Source organism: Bufo bufo, chromosome 7 (assembly GCF_905171765.1).
Source record: "Bufo bufo chromosome 7, aBufBuf1.1, whole genome shotgun sequence".
NCBI classification, from domain to species: Eukaryota; Metazoa; Chordata; class Amphibia; order Anura; family Bufonidae; genus Bufo; species Bufo bufo.
The window spans coordinates 148,553,075-148,567,751 of NC_053395.1; the positions used below are offsets into that span (position 1 = coordinate 148,553,075).

The window sequence follows — 14,677 nt, forward strand, 5'->3', positions numbered from 1 at the left end:
AGTTGTGTTATAATACTTTGTATGCTTTTCATTTATGCTCAAGCAGTTCTTTTTTCCTTGCCAGCAAGAAGTTTTTAACTATATTCATAATATATTGTCAATTCCTGGATACAGTCCTGAGGAGAAGCAGTCAACGTGGGACAAAGCAATGAGACATATGGAGGTATGCCAAAATAAAGTTAGATCAGTGGAAAATAGTAGTCTGACTTTGTAATGTACCTTTATATGCTATGGACACATTTGACATGGAAAACTTGAGTAAAAAAGAAGTTGCACTAAGTTTCAGTCTGCAGTCTTTATTCTCTCATTTATTTTCAGACCCCCTGATATTCGTTTCAGACTTTTCTCATGTGGACATCACCTCTCAGTAATACATGCTGGACCTATGTGTCCACAGTGCTACTGCCTTCCTCCTACAAACGGACTTGTATGTGATTTCCCCTCAATCTTCATTCTGTGTGAGCCTGGATGCTCTCCTCCTCACCACACACGTCTGCTGTGTACAACCTCCCTAACACTGAGAGAAAGGAGAGGGAGAGCAGAGAGAGTCAACAAAAACAGTAGTAGCTCTCTGATGAATTTGTTTAATTCAGCAGCATCAGCTGCTAAATGAAGGACTTGCACACACTCTACAGAAGCAAAATGGCAGGAAACTTTCAGTGAAGATTAGTTAGAAAATTCCTTAATTTTGCATTTAGAAAAAAAATGAACAATAAAAAAATTCAGTGCAAAGGTGTCCATAGCATTCAAAGGGGTTCTGTTTACCCAGCTGTAGCGGTGACATCCAACAACACATGACTGCTGCAGCCAGTCACTGGCCTCTTCAGTGCGCCACTGAGGGCAGCCATTGGCTGCAGCAGTCGTGTTGTTTCTTGTTTACTCTTATTGTCTTCCATTCTTTTACATTGTGACTTTCTTCTGGTTTGGATTACTAATGTTTTTGCAAGTATTTCTAATGTATGTATGGGTGTTTCCTGCACTTTTTAATTCTTTTTAATTTCTAACGTAGAATGATAACTTCATCTAGCATTCTAGATTAGCATTTTTTCCAATATTAGAATGCAATACAGACTAATGAGCATTTCTATGAGCACAGCATATACACATATGAGATGGTTCTGTCCTTTCTATGGAAGCCAGCTGAGAATGAAAATTGGGACTGTGTAAGTCTTCATTTGTGTCTATATTATGGAAGTTTAAAAGCTATGGACACCTTATGGGACATTTCTTATTATTGCATTTTATCCAATTTGGGGCTAAACATAATTTCTCGCTAGTATCATTGGGGGACACAGAAGACCATGGGTATAGCTGCTGCCACTAGGAAGCGACACTAAGCCAAAAAAAAGTGTTAGGTCCTCCTCTCAGCTATACCCCTCCTGCAGACACTGAGCTAATCAGTTTTAGCTTTGTGTCTGTAGGAGGCAGACCTCCCTGCTTTGCAGCTCTGTAGATTTTTATTTTTATTTTCATTTTTCTCTTTTTCTTTCCTTTAGCTGGGCTGATGGCAGTCTCCAAGCTGCCTGCGTTCCCACCCAAGAGACGGGGGTCCAGGGGGTCCCCAAGCCCGCTGCTCGTTCCCGGTCTCCAGAAGGCAAGGAGGAACAGAGGTTCCTAAAGCCTCTGTATCCCGCCAGCTTTCGGGTCACCAGGTCCGGCCTCCGCTGAGTCCCCTCTGTTACCGGTGTAGCTACCCTCACCAAGGGGTAACACACCGAAGCTGGTGACCCGGCTGAAGCCAGGGGGCAGAAAACGCCAGACGGGTGAGTATTCTCTCAGTCCCCAAGGCCCCATTCCTCTTCCCTCCCACTTCTCAGGTTTTCCCATGTGAATATTCCCCAAGGAGGCCTGCTTTCCTCCACCTGAGGCCTCAGTTTCGGCAGGCGTCCCTCCCCCGGGGGGAGGGGAGACTTCATGTCAGGCCACCTTCCGCTTACTCCCAGAGATGCAGCATAAGTGGGTGAGCGCCTTCTGAGGGCTTGGTCAACCTTGGTATGGAGAGGCAGGACTTCAAAAGCCATTGGAGCAGCTGTAGGAAAAAGGCTACTCGGCTGAAACATTGCACATGGCTTGCTTTAATCCCCACCAGCTGCCCAATAAGCTCCGCCCCTGCCTTCTGCTTAACTCCTTCCTTGCCTCAGTACTACTGTGCTGAGGAAAGAGCTTACTGGGCTCTCTGCTGAGGCTTACGGTGCTAATTATTAGTACAGATGGATGTGGGTGCAGTTTCCCTGTTTTGTTAGAATTGAGCTAAAAAAAAAAAATATATATAATATATTTATATATTCTTAACCCTTGGAGCTATCTGGTCCTTCTGAACCTAGTTCACATGCCATTCTGTAGGCAAAATTTATTTACCCTACTGCTGGATACATACGTCCTATACGCAGAATCCTGGCACTACCGCTGGATACCGCACTCCCTGTAGCATTACCCTCCTTCTATAGGCGGAGTGGTTACACTACCACTGAATTCCGTAAGTCCTGTCACATTCCCTTCCCTCCTTAGACGGAATATGTGCGCTTACTACTGGTCTCTGTACATTCTGTAGCATTACCCTCCTTCCATAGGCGGAGTAATTGCCCTTGCACTGGATACTGTACAGCCTGTAGCATAACCCTCCTTCCATAGGCGGTGTACTTGCTCTACCACTGGATACTGTACAGCCAGTGCCATTACCCTCCTTCCGTAGGAGGAGTCATTGCACCCCCGAAGGGTTCTGGACGGCCTGTAGCATTACCCTCCTTACTTAGGCGGAGTAATTGCACTTCCACTGGGTACTGTACGGCTCGTAGCATTATCCTCTTTCCATAGGCAGAGTAATCCTCTATCGGCGGAGTGTTTACATCCAATTGGTTCCTATACGTCCGGTAGCATTGCCCTCTTTCCATGGGCGGAATGTTTATGCCACCACTGGATACTGTACATCCGGTAGCATTACCCTCCTTTTGTAGTGAGAGTATTTGCACTTACTCTGGGTACTGTACATTCTGTAGCATTACCCTCCTTCTATAAAGTAATTGCACTACCACTGGATCCTGCACAGACTATCTAATTACCCTTCTTCCTTAGACGGAGTAATTTAACTTCCATCGGATACTATACGTCCTGTTGCATTGCTCCCTACGCAGGTAGAGTGATTGCATTAATGCTGGATATCATCTGTCCTGTTGTTTTTCCCCGTTATATATGTGGTTTAGTTGCACCGCAGTCGCATACTGTAGATCCTGTAGCATTATCCTCCTTCTATAATTGCACTATCACTGGATTTTGGACAGACTATCGCATTACCCTCCTTCCTTAGGCAGATACCATACGTCCGTTGCATTAACTCCTCCCCAGGGGGAATAATTACTCTCATACTGGATATCATCTGTCCTGTCGGCTTTCCCCCTTCTATTGAGGGATTAGTTGCACCACAATTGCGTGTTAGATATCCTGTAGCATTACCCTCCCCCCATTGACGGAGTAGTTGCACAACTAGTAGTTATTGCACTACCAGGGGACCCGGTACATCTTTTCGGTTCCACTCTTTCCGTCAGCGGAGTAATTCCACTACCACTGGAAACTGTTCCTCCTATTGCACAATCCGTCTTTCTTGGATAGTGTAATTTCTTCAACATTTGTCTATTTCAAACCAGCAGCTCAATATAACAAGATCTCTAGGGGTCTAGTATAAGCAAACGACTTGCAGCAAATTATTTAACCCATTAAAATTAATATATTTTAATAATATTCCTTAAAAAATTATCAAATTTATACTGGACGATACTTACTGAGGGTACACTCAGATATATTGCCGCACAAAGCACCTGCAAGGTATATAGGGGATAAGGGAAAACTGTCCCTATCGTCTCACCCTAGTCTTGCTCAGCCCAGGGACAACCCCTGATGGTGGGGACTCCCTGTCCTCGAACCTAGGCTGATCTAAACCTCACGTAACCCTGATACATTGATCCTGAGAGGGTAGAGAGGTAGGAAATGTTGCTGAAGTGTGGGCAGATACAAAAAGAAAGGACATAAAAAACAGCAACAATACCACATACAGCTACCCTAATGATATATAGGGCCTATTAATGGACTGTGTATACAACCCTTATGCTGCTGGTTAATACAGCCAGCTAGGTACACAGTACATTATAGTTGTACACAAACAAACATCAATCATACCCCGACGCGTTTCCCCCACTCTGTGGGATCATCAGGGGGTCAGTACATCAGAGATGCCTAATATCCATCTAGTAGTATTATGGTGTCATATATAGTACACTTATTGTGGATGCGCGATATCCTTTGAATATTATGATTCCTAAGTTTTGGATATCCATCCACCATTACAATATCCTATGTTCAGATATAGAAAAGATGATAAGAGGACCACAAATTGATAGCAGAGGGAGAGAGGCTATTAGATATAAACAGGCAGACCAGGTAAGGCATACAATAAGGCCATAAGTCAGTTTTGCTGGATTCCCGTGTAGACACCTGTGGAGAAAAAGTATGTATGATGTAGGGCAGAATATATATCAAAGCCGCAACCTCCACCAAAATCCGCGATAAAGAGATGAAACTCACAGTCACAGGACCAGTTCCAAATATCCAACAATCTCTTGAATGGCCCCATAGAAAAACAATTGCCTAGCCTGTAAAGGGTAAAGATTCCTGGTGACCAAAAAAGATGGTAGAAGCTAGACAGGGAAAGGATATCCCTACTTACAGTTCGTTGTCAGCCTCCGGATATGGTCGCCCCCTCTCCTCCAAAGGCCCATGCATATCTGTGCCAGGTGCCCCCTTATAAATACCCACGCTCATCAAATTCAAATTTCCCACCTGGATTATCCAGGTACGGTCGGGTCCGCTTGATTTCGCCACTTCCGGTCCGTGGATATATCCACTTCCGGCTGGTGGAACGCAAGGCGGCGCTCCGCCCTGAACGTGCTGTTCCGTTAATGCGCTTCCAGTCCATGGAGCGCAGTGGAAAGCAAAGAGCATAGGATAGAGCCTACGTACTTCCGGTCACGTGCTTCCGGTCCATGAAGCGCAGTGGAACAAAACAGGCAAATAGAGTTAATGCGCTCAGATCGGTCCCCCTCAGGTTGGTCCCCCTCTGGTCGGCCCTATTGAGTCAGTCCGCTCAGGTTGGTCCCCCACATATGGAGATCATTCAAGGGAGTACCGGAGGCTAACCTATGTTAATGAAAATACCTCAACCAATTAATTCAGCACAGTGGGAAAAAAGATATATATATAAGATATACACTGCTCAAAAAAATAAAGGGAACACTTAAACAACACAATGTAACTCCAAGTCAATCACACTTCTGTGAAATCAAACTGTCCACTTAGGAAGCAACACTGAGTGACAATCAATTTCACATGCTGTTGTGCAAATGGGATAGACAACAGGTGGAAATTATAGGCAATTAGCAAGACACCCCCAATAAAGGAGTAGTTCTGCAGGTGGTGACCACAGACCACTTCTCAGTTCCTATGCTTCCTGGCTGATGTTTTGGTCACTTTTGAATGCTGGCGGTGCTTTCACTCTAGTGGTAGCATGAGACGGAGTCTACAACACACACAAGTGGCTCAGGTAGTGCAGCTTATCCAGGATGGCACATCAATGCGAGCTGTGGCAAGAAGGTTTGCTGTGTCTGTCAGCGTAGTGTCCAGAGCATGGAGGCGCTACCAGGAGACAGGCCAGTACATCAGGAGACGTGCAGGAGGCCGTAGGAGGGCAACAACCCAGCAGCAGGACCGCTACCTCCGCCTTTGTGCAAGGAGGAACAGGAGGAGCACTGCCAGAGCCCTGCAAAATGACCTCCAGCAGGCCACAAATGTGCATGTGTCTGCTCAAACGGTCAGAAACAGACTCCATGAGGGTGATATGAGGGCCCGACGTCCACAGGTGGGGGTTGGGCTTACAGCCCAACACAGTGCAGGACGTTTGGCATTTGCCAGAGAACACCAAGATTGGCAAATTCGCCACTGGCGCTCTGTGCTCTTCACAGATGAAAGCAGGTTCACACTGAGCACATGTGACAGACGTGACAGAGTCTTGAGATGCCGTGGAGAACGTTCTGCTGCCTGCAACATCATCCAGCATGACCGGTTTGGCATTGGGTCAGTAATGGTGTGGGGTGGCATTTCTTTGGAGGGCCGCACAGCCCTCCATGTGCTCGCCAGAGGTAGCCTGACTGCCATTAGGTACCGAGATGAGATCCTCAGACCCCTTGTGAGACCATATGCTGGTGCAGTTGGCCCTGGGTTCCTCCTAATGCAAGACAATGCTAGACCTCATGTGGCTGGAGTGTGTCAGCAGTTCCTGCAAGACTAAGGCATTGATGCTATGGACTGGCCCGCCCGTTCCCCAGACCTGAATCCAATTGAGCACATCTGGGACATCATGTCTCGCTCTATCCACCAACGTCACGTTGCACCACAGACTGTCCAGGAGTTGGCAGATGCTTTAGTCCAGGTCTGGGAGGAGATCCCTCAGGAGACCGTCCGCCACCTCATCAGGAGCATGCACAGGCGTTTGTAGGGAGGTCATACAGGCACGTGGAGGCCACACACACTACTGAGCCTCATTTTGACTTGTTTTAAGGACATTACATCAAAGTTGGATCAGCCTGTAGTGTGTTTTTCCACTTTAATTTTGAGTGTGACTCCAAATCCAGACCTCCATGGGTTGAAAAATTTGATTTCCACTTTTTTATTTTTGGGTGATTTTGTTGTCAGCACATTCAACTATGTAAAGAACAAAGTATTTCAGAAGAATATTTAATTAACTTAGATCTAGGATGTGTTATTTTTGTGTTCCCTTTATTTTTTTGAGCAGTGTATTTAAAAGATGAGGTGTTTTTAGTTCATGACACCCAGATACCATATCGTCCATCACATCCTGTGAATTATATACAGGGTGTGTTAAGTAATCCAATGAGAAGATAATGCTCATTGACTTCGATAGTATTAAATGTGGATGCTTCCTGCACCCTGGCCAGTTAAAGAACCTAAAATTATTATTCCCGCCCCGGCAATTCCAGACAAGGGAAAGACAGGCATAACAGCGACAAAGAGAAGACCAGAGGAAAAAGGGGGAGGGGCATAAATTATATTCCTCATAGCAGCTAAAGAAAACAGGAGAATGTCAGTCTCTCGTTTATCCCGAGGGGGGACTGGGACCGGAACCGGTGGATCCATTCACATTCCTTCTGAAGGATCTTCCTGTCCCAGTCACCCCCCCCCCCGGGGCGATGGTGGTATCAATTCGAGAACTGAGAATCTCAGGCACTTACATTCATTAATATGTGAAGCCACAGGTGTGACATTTTTCTTGACTATGTCGTTCACATGTTCGCAGATCCTTCTCCTGAGTTCTCTAACAGTTTTGCCTATATAGTCCATAGGGAAAGGACAGTGGCAAACGTATATAGCCCCTTTGCTTCTACAATTGACAAAGTCCCTGACCCTAAAGGTCTGCTTGGTTTTGGAACACGTAATGGTCTTGGTGGTCGAGAGATATTCACATGCTTTACAGGAGCCACATCGGAAAACGCCTATCAGTTTACGGTCTAACCATGTCCCTTTCTTAGCCGGAGGTGTAAAGTGGCTGTGGACAAGACGGTCTTTAATACTCCTCCCTCTACGGTATGTAACGTAAGGATGTCAGGTCGGAATCCATCTGTAAAATGGGCCAGTATCTCTTCAGGACAGCCATCACTTCATGATTGGCTACGTCAAAGGTGGAAATAATACGCAGTGGTTGATGTTTGTCTGTGGTCCTAGGTTTGAGGACCAAGAGATCTGTACGGTTTTTCTGTTGTGCATTTTTAAACGCCTCTTTTAAGATAGTCTGTGGATACCCCCTTCCCCTGAACCTGTCCTGAAGTTTCCTTGCCTCACTGAAAAAGGCACCACCCTCCGAGCAGTTTTCCATTATCCCCTATATACCTTGCAGGTGCTTTGTGCGGCAATATATCTGAGTGTACCCTTAGTAAGTATCATCCGGTATAAATTTGATAATTTTTAAAGGAATATTATTAAAATATATTAATTTTAATGGCTTCAACATTGTCTACCGCGACTACTCTAATTTGTTTCTTGTTGCATGGCATCCCGTTCCATGGGTGGCCTATTGGCTAGACACGGTACCTAGAATCGCCTTATCCCCCGTCATAGGTGGTGTTTTGGCACTACTGCTGGATACTGTGACTGCTTCACACTACCCCCTTTCTCAGGTAGTCTTAGTTTGGATTGGTGCCTGGCGCCTACATGGCGGCCTTGGTCTTCCAGGTCGGCCTGTAGCTCCAGGCCGTTGGTAAACCTCATACCTTTCCTTGTGCCTTGAGTCCCTGTGAGGGGTAATCTCATTTGGTTGATTGTCTTCCGTAGGTGGAACGTCTGCTCTGATTGCCAGTTTTCTTCCTTCTCAGGTGGAGTCTTGCACTAGCACCAATTCTTGGTGGCTATTGCTGTTGTCCTCATTTTTAGGTGGAGTCTCTACTCTGACCCTAAAGGCCATAGTTGTTGCTATCGTGTACCCCTGTAAGGCAGTCTTTGCGCTCCATAGATATTCTGACTACTCCGGTTCCATGGCTACTACTGCGTGAATCCTTCCCAGGGGGAATTTTTGCATTCATCCTTCAACTGCGGCTTACATGACGCATGGGCGGGAGACACTACAATTATGGTTTTCTCCTCATCCCCTTCCTCCATGTGGAGTATTGGCCCTGGCATTCTGGCGGTATCTACACAGCATTCCTCCTTCTAGGCATGGTGCCTTCTCGCTAGTTGTAGATGTCATCGTGTCTACATTTTCTTCTTCCACAGGGGACACTTTGCTTATGTTCTGCCATGACACACTGCGGCTGAGGGGTTTGCTCACTTCTGGTGGGCGTTAGTATGTTTTCTGTACCTGGTATAACCTACCAATTTCTATACCGCTGGCTTAGCGCCTTGTTCCCTTCACATGTAGTGCATTGCCTCTACAATCTACTACGGTGATAGTAGATAGTAGCCACAGCGTTGCTTCCTTGTAGAGCTTGGATATGCACTTATTCAGTTTGCATATGTGAGTTGTCTGCATTGCTCCTCTCACCGGGTCGAGCGGTCGTACTGCCCTTGTTGTCACCCCTAAGTGCTGGTTTTCTACTAAGCCGCATCAGCTGCTTCTACTTCTCCCCTTCCGCAGGACGAGTAGTTGCGCTCCCCCACATACTGTTACTGCCTGCTCGGCCAGTGTTCATAGCCATTGGGTTCTCATATGCCCCCTTTCTGCTGTGGGGAGCCTGCGCGGGTGGTGTTGGTTCTTTTACCAGTTTTTTTCTGGGACTTTGTGGCATTCTGGGTCCACACTCCCTTCCTTGCGCAATAATTTTCCTATCTCTGGTTCCTGTCTGCAGCTTCCGATTAGGTCTGCCAGTTCAGGCAGCCTTCCGTGGAGTGTCAGACAGCTTCTCTCCTCTCTTGTTCTGGAATTTTTTCTTGTGCGCCATTCTCATGCCTGACTTCCAGGTTCTCTAGCCCTGACTTGTTCGTCATGGTCCCGCTGGATTGTTCTTCTCTTCTGGCAGTCCGGTATGGTGTGTGGGGTCTTTGCCTTCGGGCATCCCTACTTCTTCCCCCATGGGGGCAAGTTTTGTCAAATCTGCAGTTCTTTGGCCTTTGATATCCAGATGCCATTTTCAGTTCGTCTTCTTCCTCTAAATCCAGTCTACGTATTTCTCTCCTGTATCTTCCGCAATTGCTCTGTTGCTTTTGTTGACTGTCTTGTCTTCATTCTTGTCCACCTTGTGGATATTCTGTGCGCTACACTTCTTCTGAAGTCTCCTAAGCCGTGACTTATATTCCCTGGACTGTTCTTTCTTCTGCCCAGCCGGAGCCTCTGCGTATTCAGGCGCTCTCTGGCTGGCCTTCCGGGGAATGGGTCTTCCTGTCCCTTTTCAAGGTTCCTGGTGTCTTTGCCCCGCATTTCTGTGTAGGGCCCTATGACCGGACTTGGATTCGTTCTGTTCTTGCTCCCTCCCCATGGTACTGCTCTTTAACGTCCCATGGTCTTCTGTGTCCCCCAATGATACGAGCGAGAAAATAGGATTTTTTGTGCTTACCTGTAAAATACTTTTCTCGCTGAGTTCATTGGGGGATACAGCTCCCACCCTGTATGTACATTGCTGGTTCTCCTAGATGGGTCCTTCTGGTTCTTGATAATGACCCATTTTCGCCTTTCTTCCTTTTTATTGTTTTCTGTTGGCTTCTCCTGGCTGTTCCTACTGCTTTTGTACAAACTGATTAGCTCGATGTCTGCAGGAGGGGTATAGCTGAGAGGAGGAGCTAACACTTTTTTGCTTAGTGTCACCTCCTAGTGGCAGCAGCTATACCCATAGTCTTCTGTGTCCCCCAATGAACTCAGCGAGAAAAGGATTTTACAGGTAAGCACAAAAATCCTATTTTTTCTTACAATTGATCTTTATTTAAAAGTTTTCAGCTGTTTTTCCTCTACAGCTTTTAGTTTAACTGAATCTACAGATTATTGTTCTCTGCCTCACAATGAAAAAATCACGGAGTGAATATGGCTTAAATGAGTATTAAAGGGGTATTTCCATCACATATAATGGGGACATATGGCTAGGAGAACAGAGCGGGGAGAGCTGTGGCTGGAGGTCCCCGGGGTCCGTCCACCACCAAGCGCTGCTCCCATACAAGTGAATGGGAGCGCACCACGCATGCGCGGCCCCTGCTCCATAAATTTCTTTGGGGCAGACGGAAAAAGCTGAGCCAGCGGTCGGCTATTTTCGGCGGCCCCATTGAAATTAATGGAGGGCTGCTGTGCATACGCAGTGCGCCCTCCATTCATTTCCCCACTCCGTTCTCCTTGTAGGTGGGACCCGCACCTATCAGACAATGGGGGCATATCCTAGCGATATGCCCCCATTGTATATGATGGGAAAACCCCTTTAATGAGCTGTCAGGAGTTCAGAGAGGCCATTAGAGCATCTATCTGATTGATTTAATGTGAGGTAGTCAATAGTCTGTAAGTAGAGGAAAAACTGTTGAAAATGTTTGATAAAGATCCACTGACAAAACATATTTTAGTCCATAATGGGGAAAATGCAATAATAAAAATGCCCGAAAGGTGTCCATAGCCTTTAAGAACAAAATAAGGACCAAATCTGAAAATAATAAAATTAAATAATCTATAGACAGAAGTCCACTGTTGTTGGCAACTAGCATTCTGTTGATGGATAGCCATTACAAAGAGGAGAGTTGCATTGCTTCTCTTCCAAGGGATCCGATTCTGATAATAGACATACAGTACTATTTATTAGGGAATTGCTTTTTCTGCAAATCTGTAATGAATAAGTATAGGTTCAGCAAATGTAAACATACCCTGCATATTAAGGCTCCATTCAGACGTCCGCATCCGTTCCGCAATATCGGGAACGGGTGCGGACCCATTCATTCTCAATGGGGCAGAACAGGATGCGGAGAGCACAGTATGTGCTCTCCGGATCCGCATTTCTGGAGCGCGGCCCCGAACTTCAGGGCCGCGGATCTGCAAAAAAATAGAACATGTCCTATTCTTGTCCGCAATTGCGGACAAGAATAGGCAGTTCTATGGGGGTGACAGCCGGGTGTATTGCGGATCCACAATACACCACGGACGTGTGAATGGACCCTTAAAATGCGATTGATATTTATAAAGATACTTTAAATAAGTGCAGCCTGCATGTGAACTAAATTGGCTTTGTAGCATTCTGAAGTGGTCATTATCTTTCTGTACTTACTGAGAAAAAAGAGAATACTTTCAGAACAGTGGAATTTTTTCTTGTGATGTTGAAATAAAGCACCCATCAAAGTACATGACTAAATGAGAAAATGAAAATTTTAGATAGCATGCATCACTTTTCCAATAGCAAGAGCCTTGTGTGTTTAGCGAATTCTGTACTACCCTAGTTTTTGGAAGCTCAATGTAATATAAATCCCCCTTGTCTTGTAAGAAATGTCATTAATTCATGTCAATTTGTATGTACTGCAAATTGTCAGTCTGGATTTCTCATGAATCTATATTTTAATAGGATTTCAACAGGTGCTATGTTTAGCTTTATCCCCACCTAAGTGGAATATATAGCCCATGGTTACCTGATATCCTAGAGCCTCAGTATCAGGACCTCTAGATATGCCCAAACTGAACTGCTACCTTAAATGTTATTTCTTGAAAAACATACTGATGACTTTTCTCTTAGGATAGGCCATTGGTGCGTAATCAGGGGTTGAACACTTCATAACAATATTTCCTTAAAGCGTACCTTAGTTAAAAAAAAAAGTTTGCTTAGTGGCGGTGCTTCTTGGCACAATTATAACTGTGAATGACTGGTTATGTTTGGGCTTCTGTAACATTTATTTCCGCCATATTATTCCCTGTGTCCCTGCTGCATAGCTAGATGCATTTCTCTCAGAAGCAATGGGCTTCTTCCTTCTGCCAGCACTGTACTACATGTGTGACGTGATTTCCCTTACTTCCCAATATGTTTGTTTTCAGCTCTGGAGCTCACAATACAGTTAATGAGGGATAAATCACACTTACAGAAAGGCAGGAGACTCCTAGCTCTAACACCCCTAAGTCATCTTCTAAGTCTCTGTTACCAGGGATGGATCGTGCCTGACAACAGGCAGCGGACTGCAATTTAGGTGGAAGTGAGACTCCTTTAACTGTCCATAACTGGATCTGGGCCGATTTTTTTTTTTTTTAAATAAAGTGATTTAGAAATGTGCTAGTTACACCATTCTCTATTAAATGAAATGATGTGAAAGTACAGTGACTCTTTAATGCTTCTAAACTGGCCGATGAGGCACTATCAACTGTAAAGAGGCACTTCTCAAATCTCAGGCCTCTGGCTGTCAGTGGGCCACCCATTCATGACAACCAAGCTGTCTGCTGTCATGGGGTTTACTAACGTGACCTTTTTCTTGGCTGTTCTCAGCTGAATCCTTTTCTGTGCAGGTGATGGAGAGTAGCCGTATCGGCCTATCGCTTGCACAAAGATGCAACCGAGTGCAGCTGAAAAAGCGACCGCGTTTGTAAATTACTTGACCAGTGCCATGAATGGGGTGGCTGTGGCTCTACACTGTTTGCCTAGCTAATGGACAGACTGCCTTCCAACCCGAACTGATCCTGTAGTTTTCTATGGGATTATTTGTATTCATCCAGTGCATCACTGATGACGCCGGATGACAAATGGCACCAGACAGAAAAACCTTGCATGCTACGTTTTACTGTCCGGCATCGGATCGGTGCACTGAAGTGCTGTGCACATATATCAGTTGTCTGGCTTCCGCCCTAAAACATCTGGCCGGGCACAATTGATATATCTGAAGAGGGCATTATAAAAGGTCTCTAATCATGCAGCTATAAAGCTGTACTTTTGTTACTGTAGAGGTCCTGCTCCCTTAAAGGGATATTCCCTTTATGGCATATCCCCAGGATATTCTGTAAACATCTGAAAGGTGCATGTCTCAGAGCTGGGACTCTCTCTATCTCCAGCATGCTACGCTTCTTCAGTGGCTCACATAGAAATGGATGTAGAGTGCTGTAGACATATACGACCACCTCTCAATTCATTCTCTGCCCTGATGTAGCAGCTGGTGGCCGTCTCACGATGGATCGTTCTGGAGATGAGGGCCCCTGTGGATTTTCTATAAGTGTCTGTGATGATAATATCCGTTTAAGAAAGATTTCAGTTTGACGACCTAATAACTGAAAGCTATGGGTTCTGCTGTGCACACATCATGGCTTCCTGAACTCAAGAAGGAACAGCATAAGATATGGATGTAAAATAGTGCGTGTCTCAGCAGGGACGTAGCTAGAGGGGCTGGTGTGGCAAGTGTACTTGGTGCTGGATGTCAGGGAGGATGCCAACGAGTCACTCTGCTTTGAGGAGGGTATTTGGATGCAGGTTTTGCATAGTGAACTGGATCTTTGGCTGATTGGTCAAGGGGCATCACACAAATGGCTCAAACAACCCTTTGAGAGGTGCAGTTATCCCTTCTAGCCCTCAGTCCAGTTGCATCGTTCATATTATTTTTATGGTCATTTTAGGTTGTGTTTTTGTTTTTTTTGTTTTTTTTACAGCAGGTTATTCATTTTAAAGCAATTTGTTTCCCATTTTTCCTCACTAGGAGCTGATAACGCTGAGTCCAAATAAAGCAGCAGATCTGGTCTGCACCCACTTCAGTGAACAGCTGGATGAGATCATAGGAACGCTTCAGGTACTGCCAGCATTTGTGAAGACCTTTATAATGGCTACCATCAGGTTGAAGATGCACTTGTATGGTGACACTTTACTCTTTCCTATATGGCCATGATATCAGTAAGCCAACAAAACCTTAGTTTATTCTGAGTAAGCATCAAAATGATTCCCTGAGACCGCATTAGTGAAGCTGAGCTAAGCAAGGCCAAGAACTGCTCATATTTCCTAATAGACTGCCTGTTTTATTCCAGCCCCCGAGTGCTACTTCTGCAGCAATGACAGTGCTTGATTACAGTATCTGTCTCATTTTAAGAATATGTACAGTAATCCCTGTGTGCAAGTATGACTTATACAAAATGGTATACCTTATGCACTTAAAAGCACAGGAGCCATTTAAAGAAATAGGATGTATTTTTGTGCACCGAGCGTAT

The 14,677-nt window shown here is 45.3% G+C and overlaps 1 protein-coding gene across 2 annotated transcripts in view; it reads left to right on the forward strand.

Annotated features, from left to right (window-relative positions):
• VPS8 (VPS8 subunit of CORVET complex) overlaps positions 1-14,677 on the forward strand; it is a 216,496-nt gene that overhangs the window by 132,005 nt on the left and 69,814 nt on the right. For both annotated transcript variants that reach the window (XM_040439657.1, XM_040439658.1), the window contains 2 exons: positions 65-163; positions 14,176-14,265. In XM_040439657.1, coding sequence (XP_040295591.1) covers positions 65-163; positions 14,176-14,265 — 189 coding nt within the window. The remainder of the gene's footprint in view (positions 1-64; positions 164-14,175; positions 14,266-14,677) is intronic.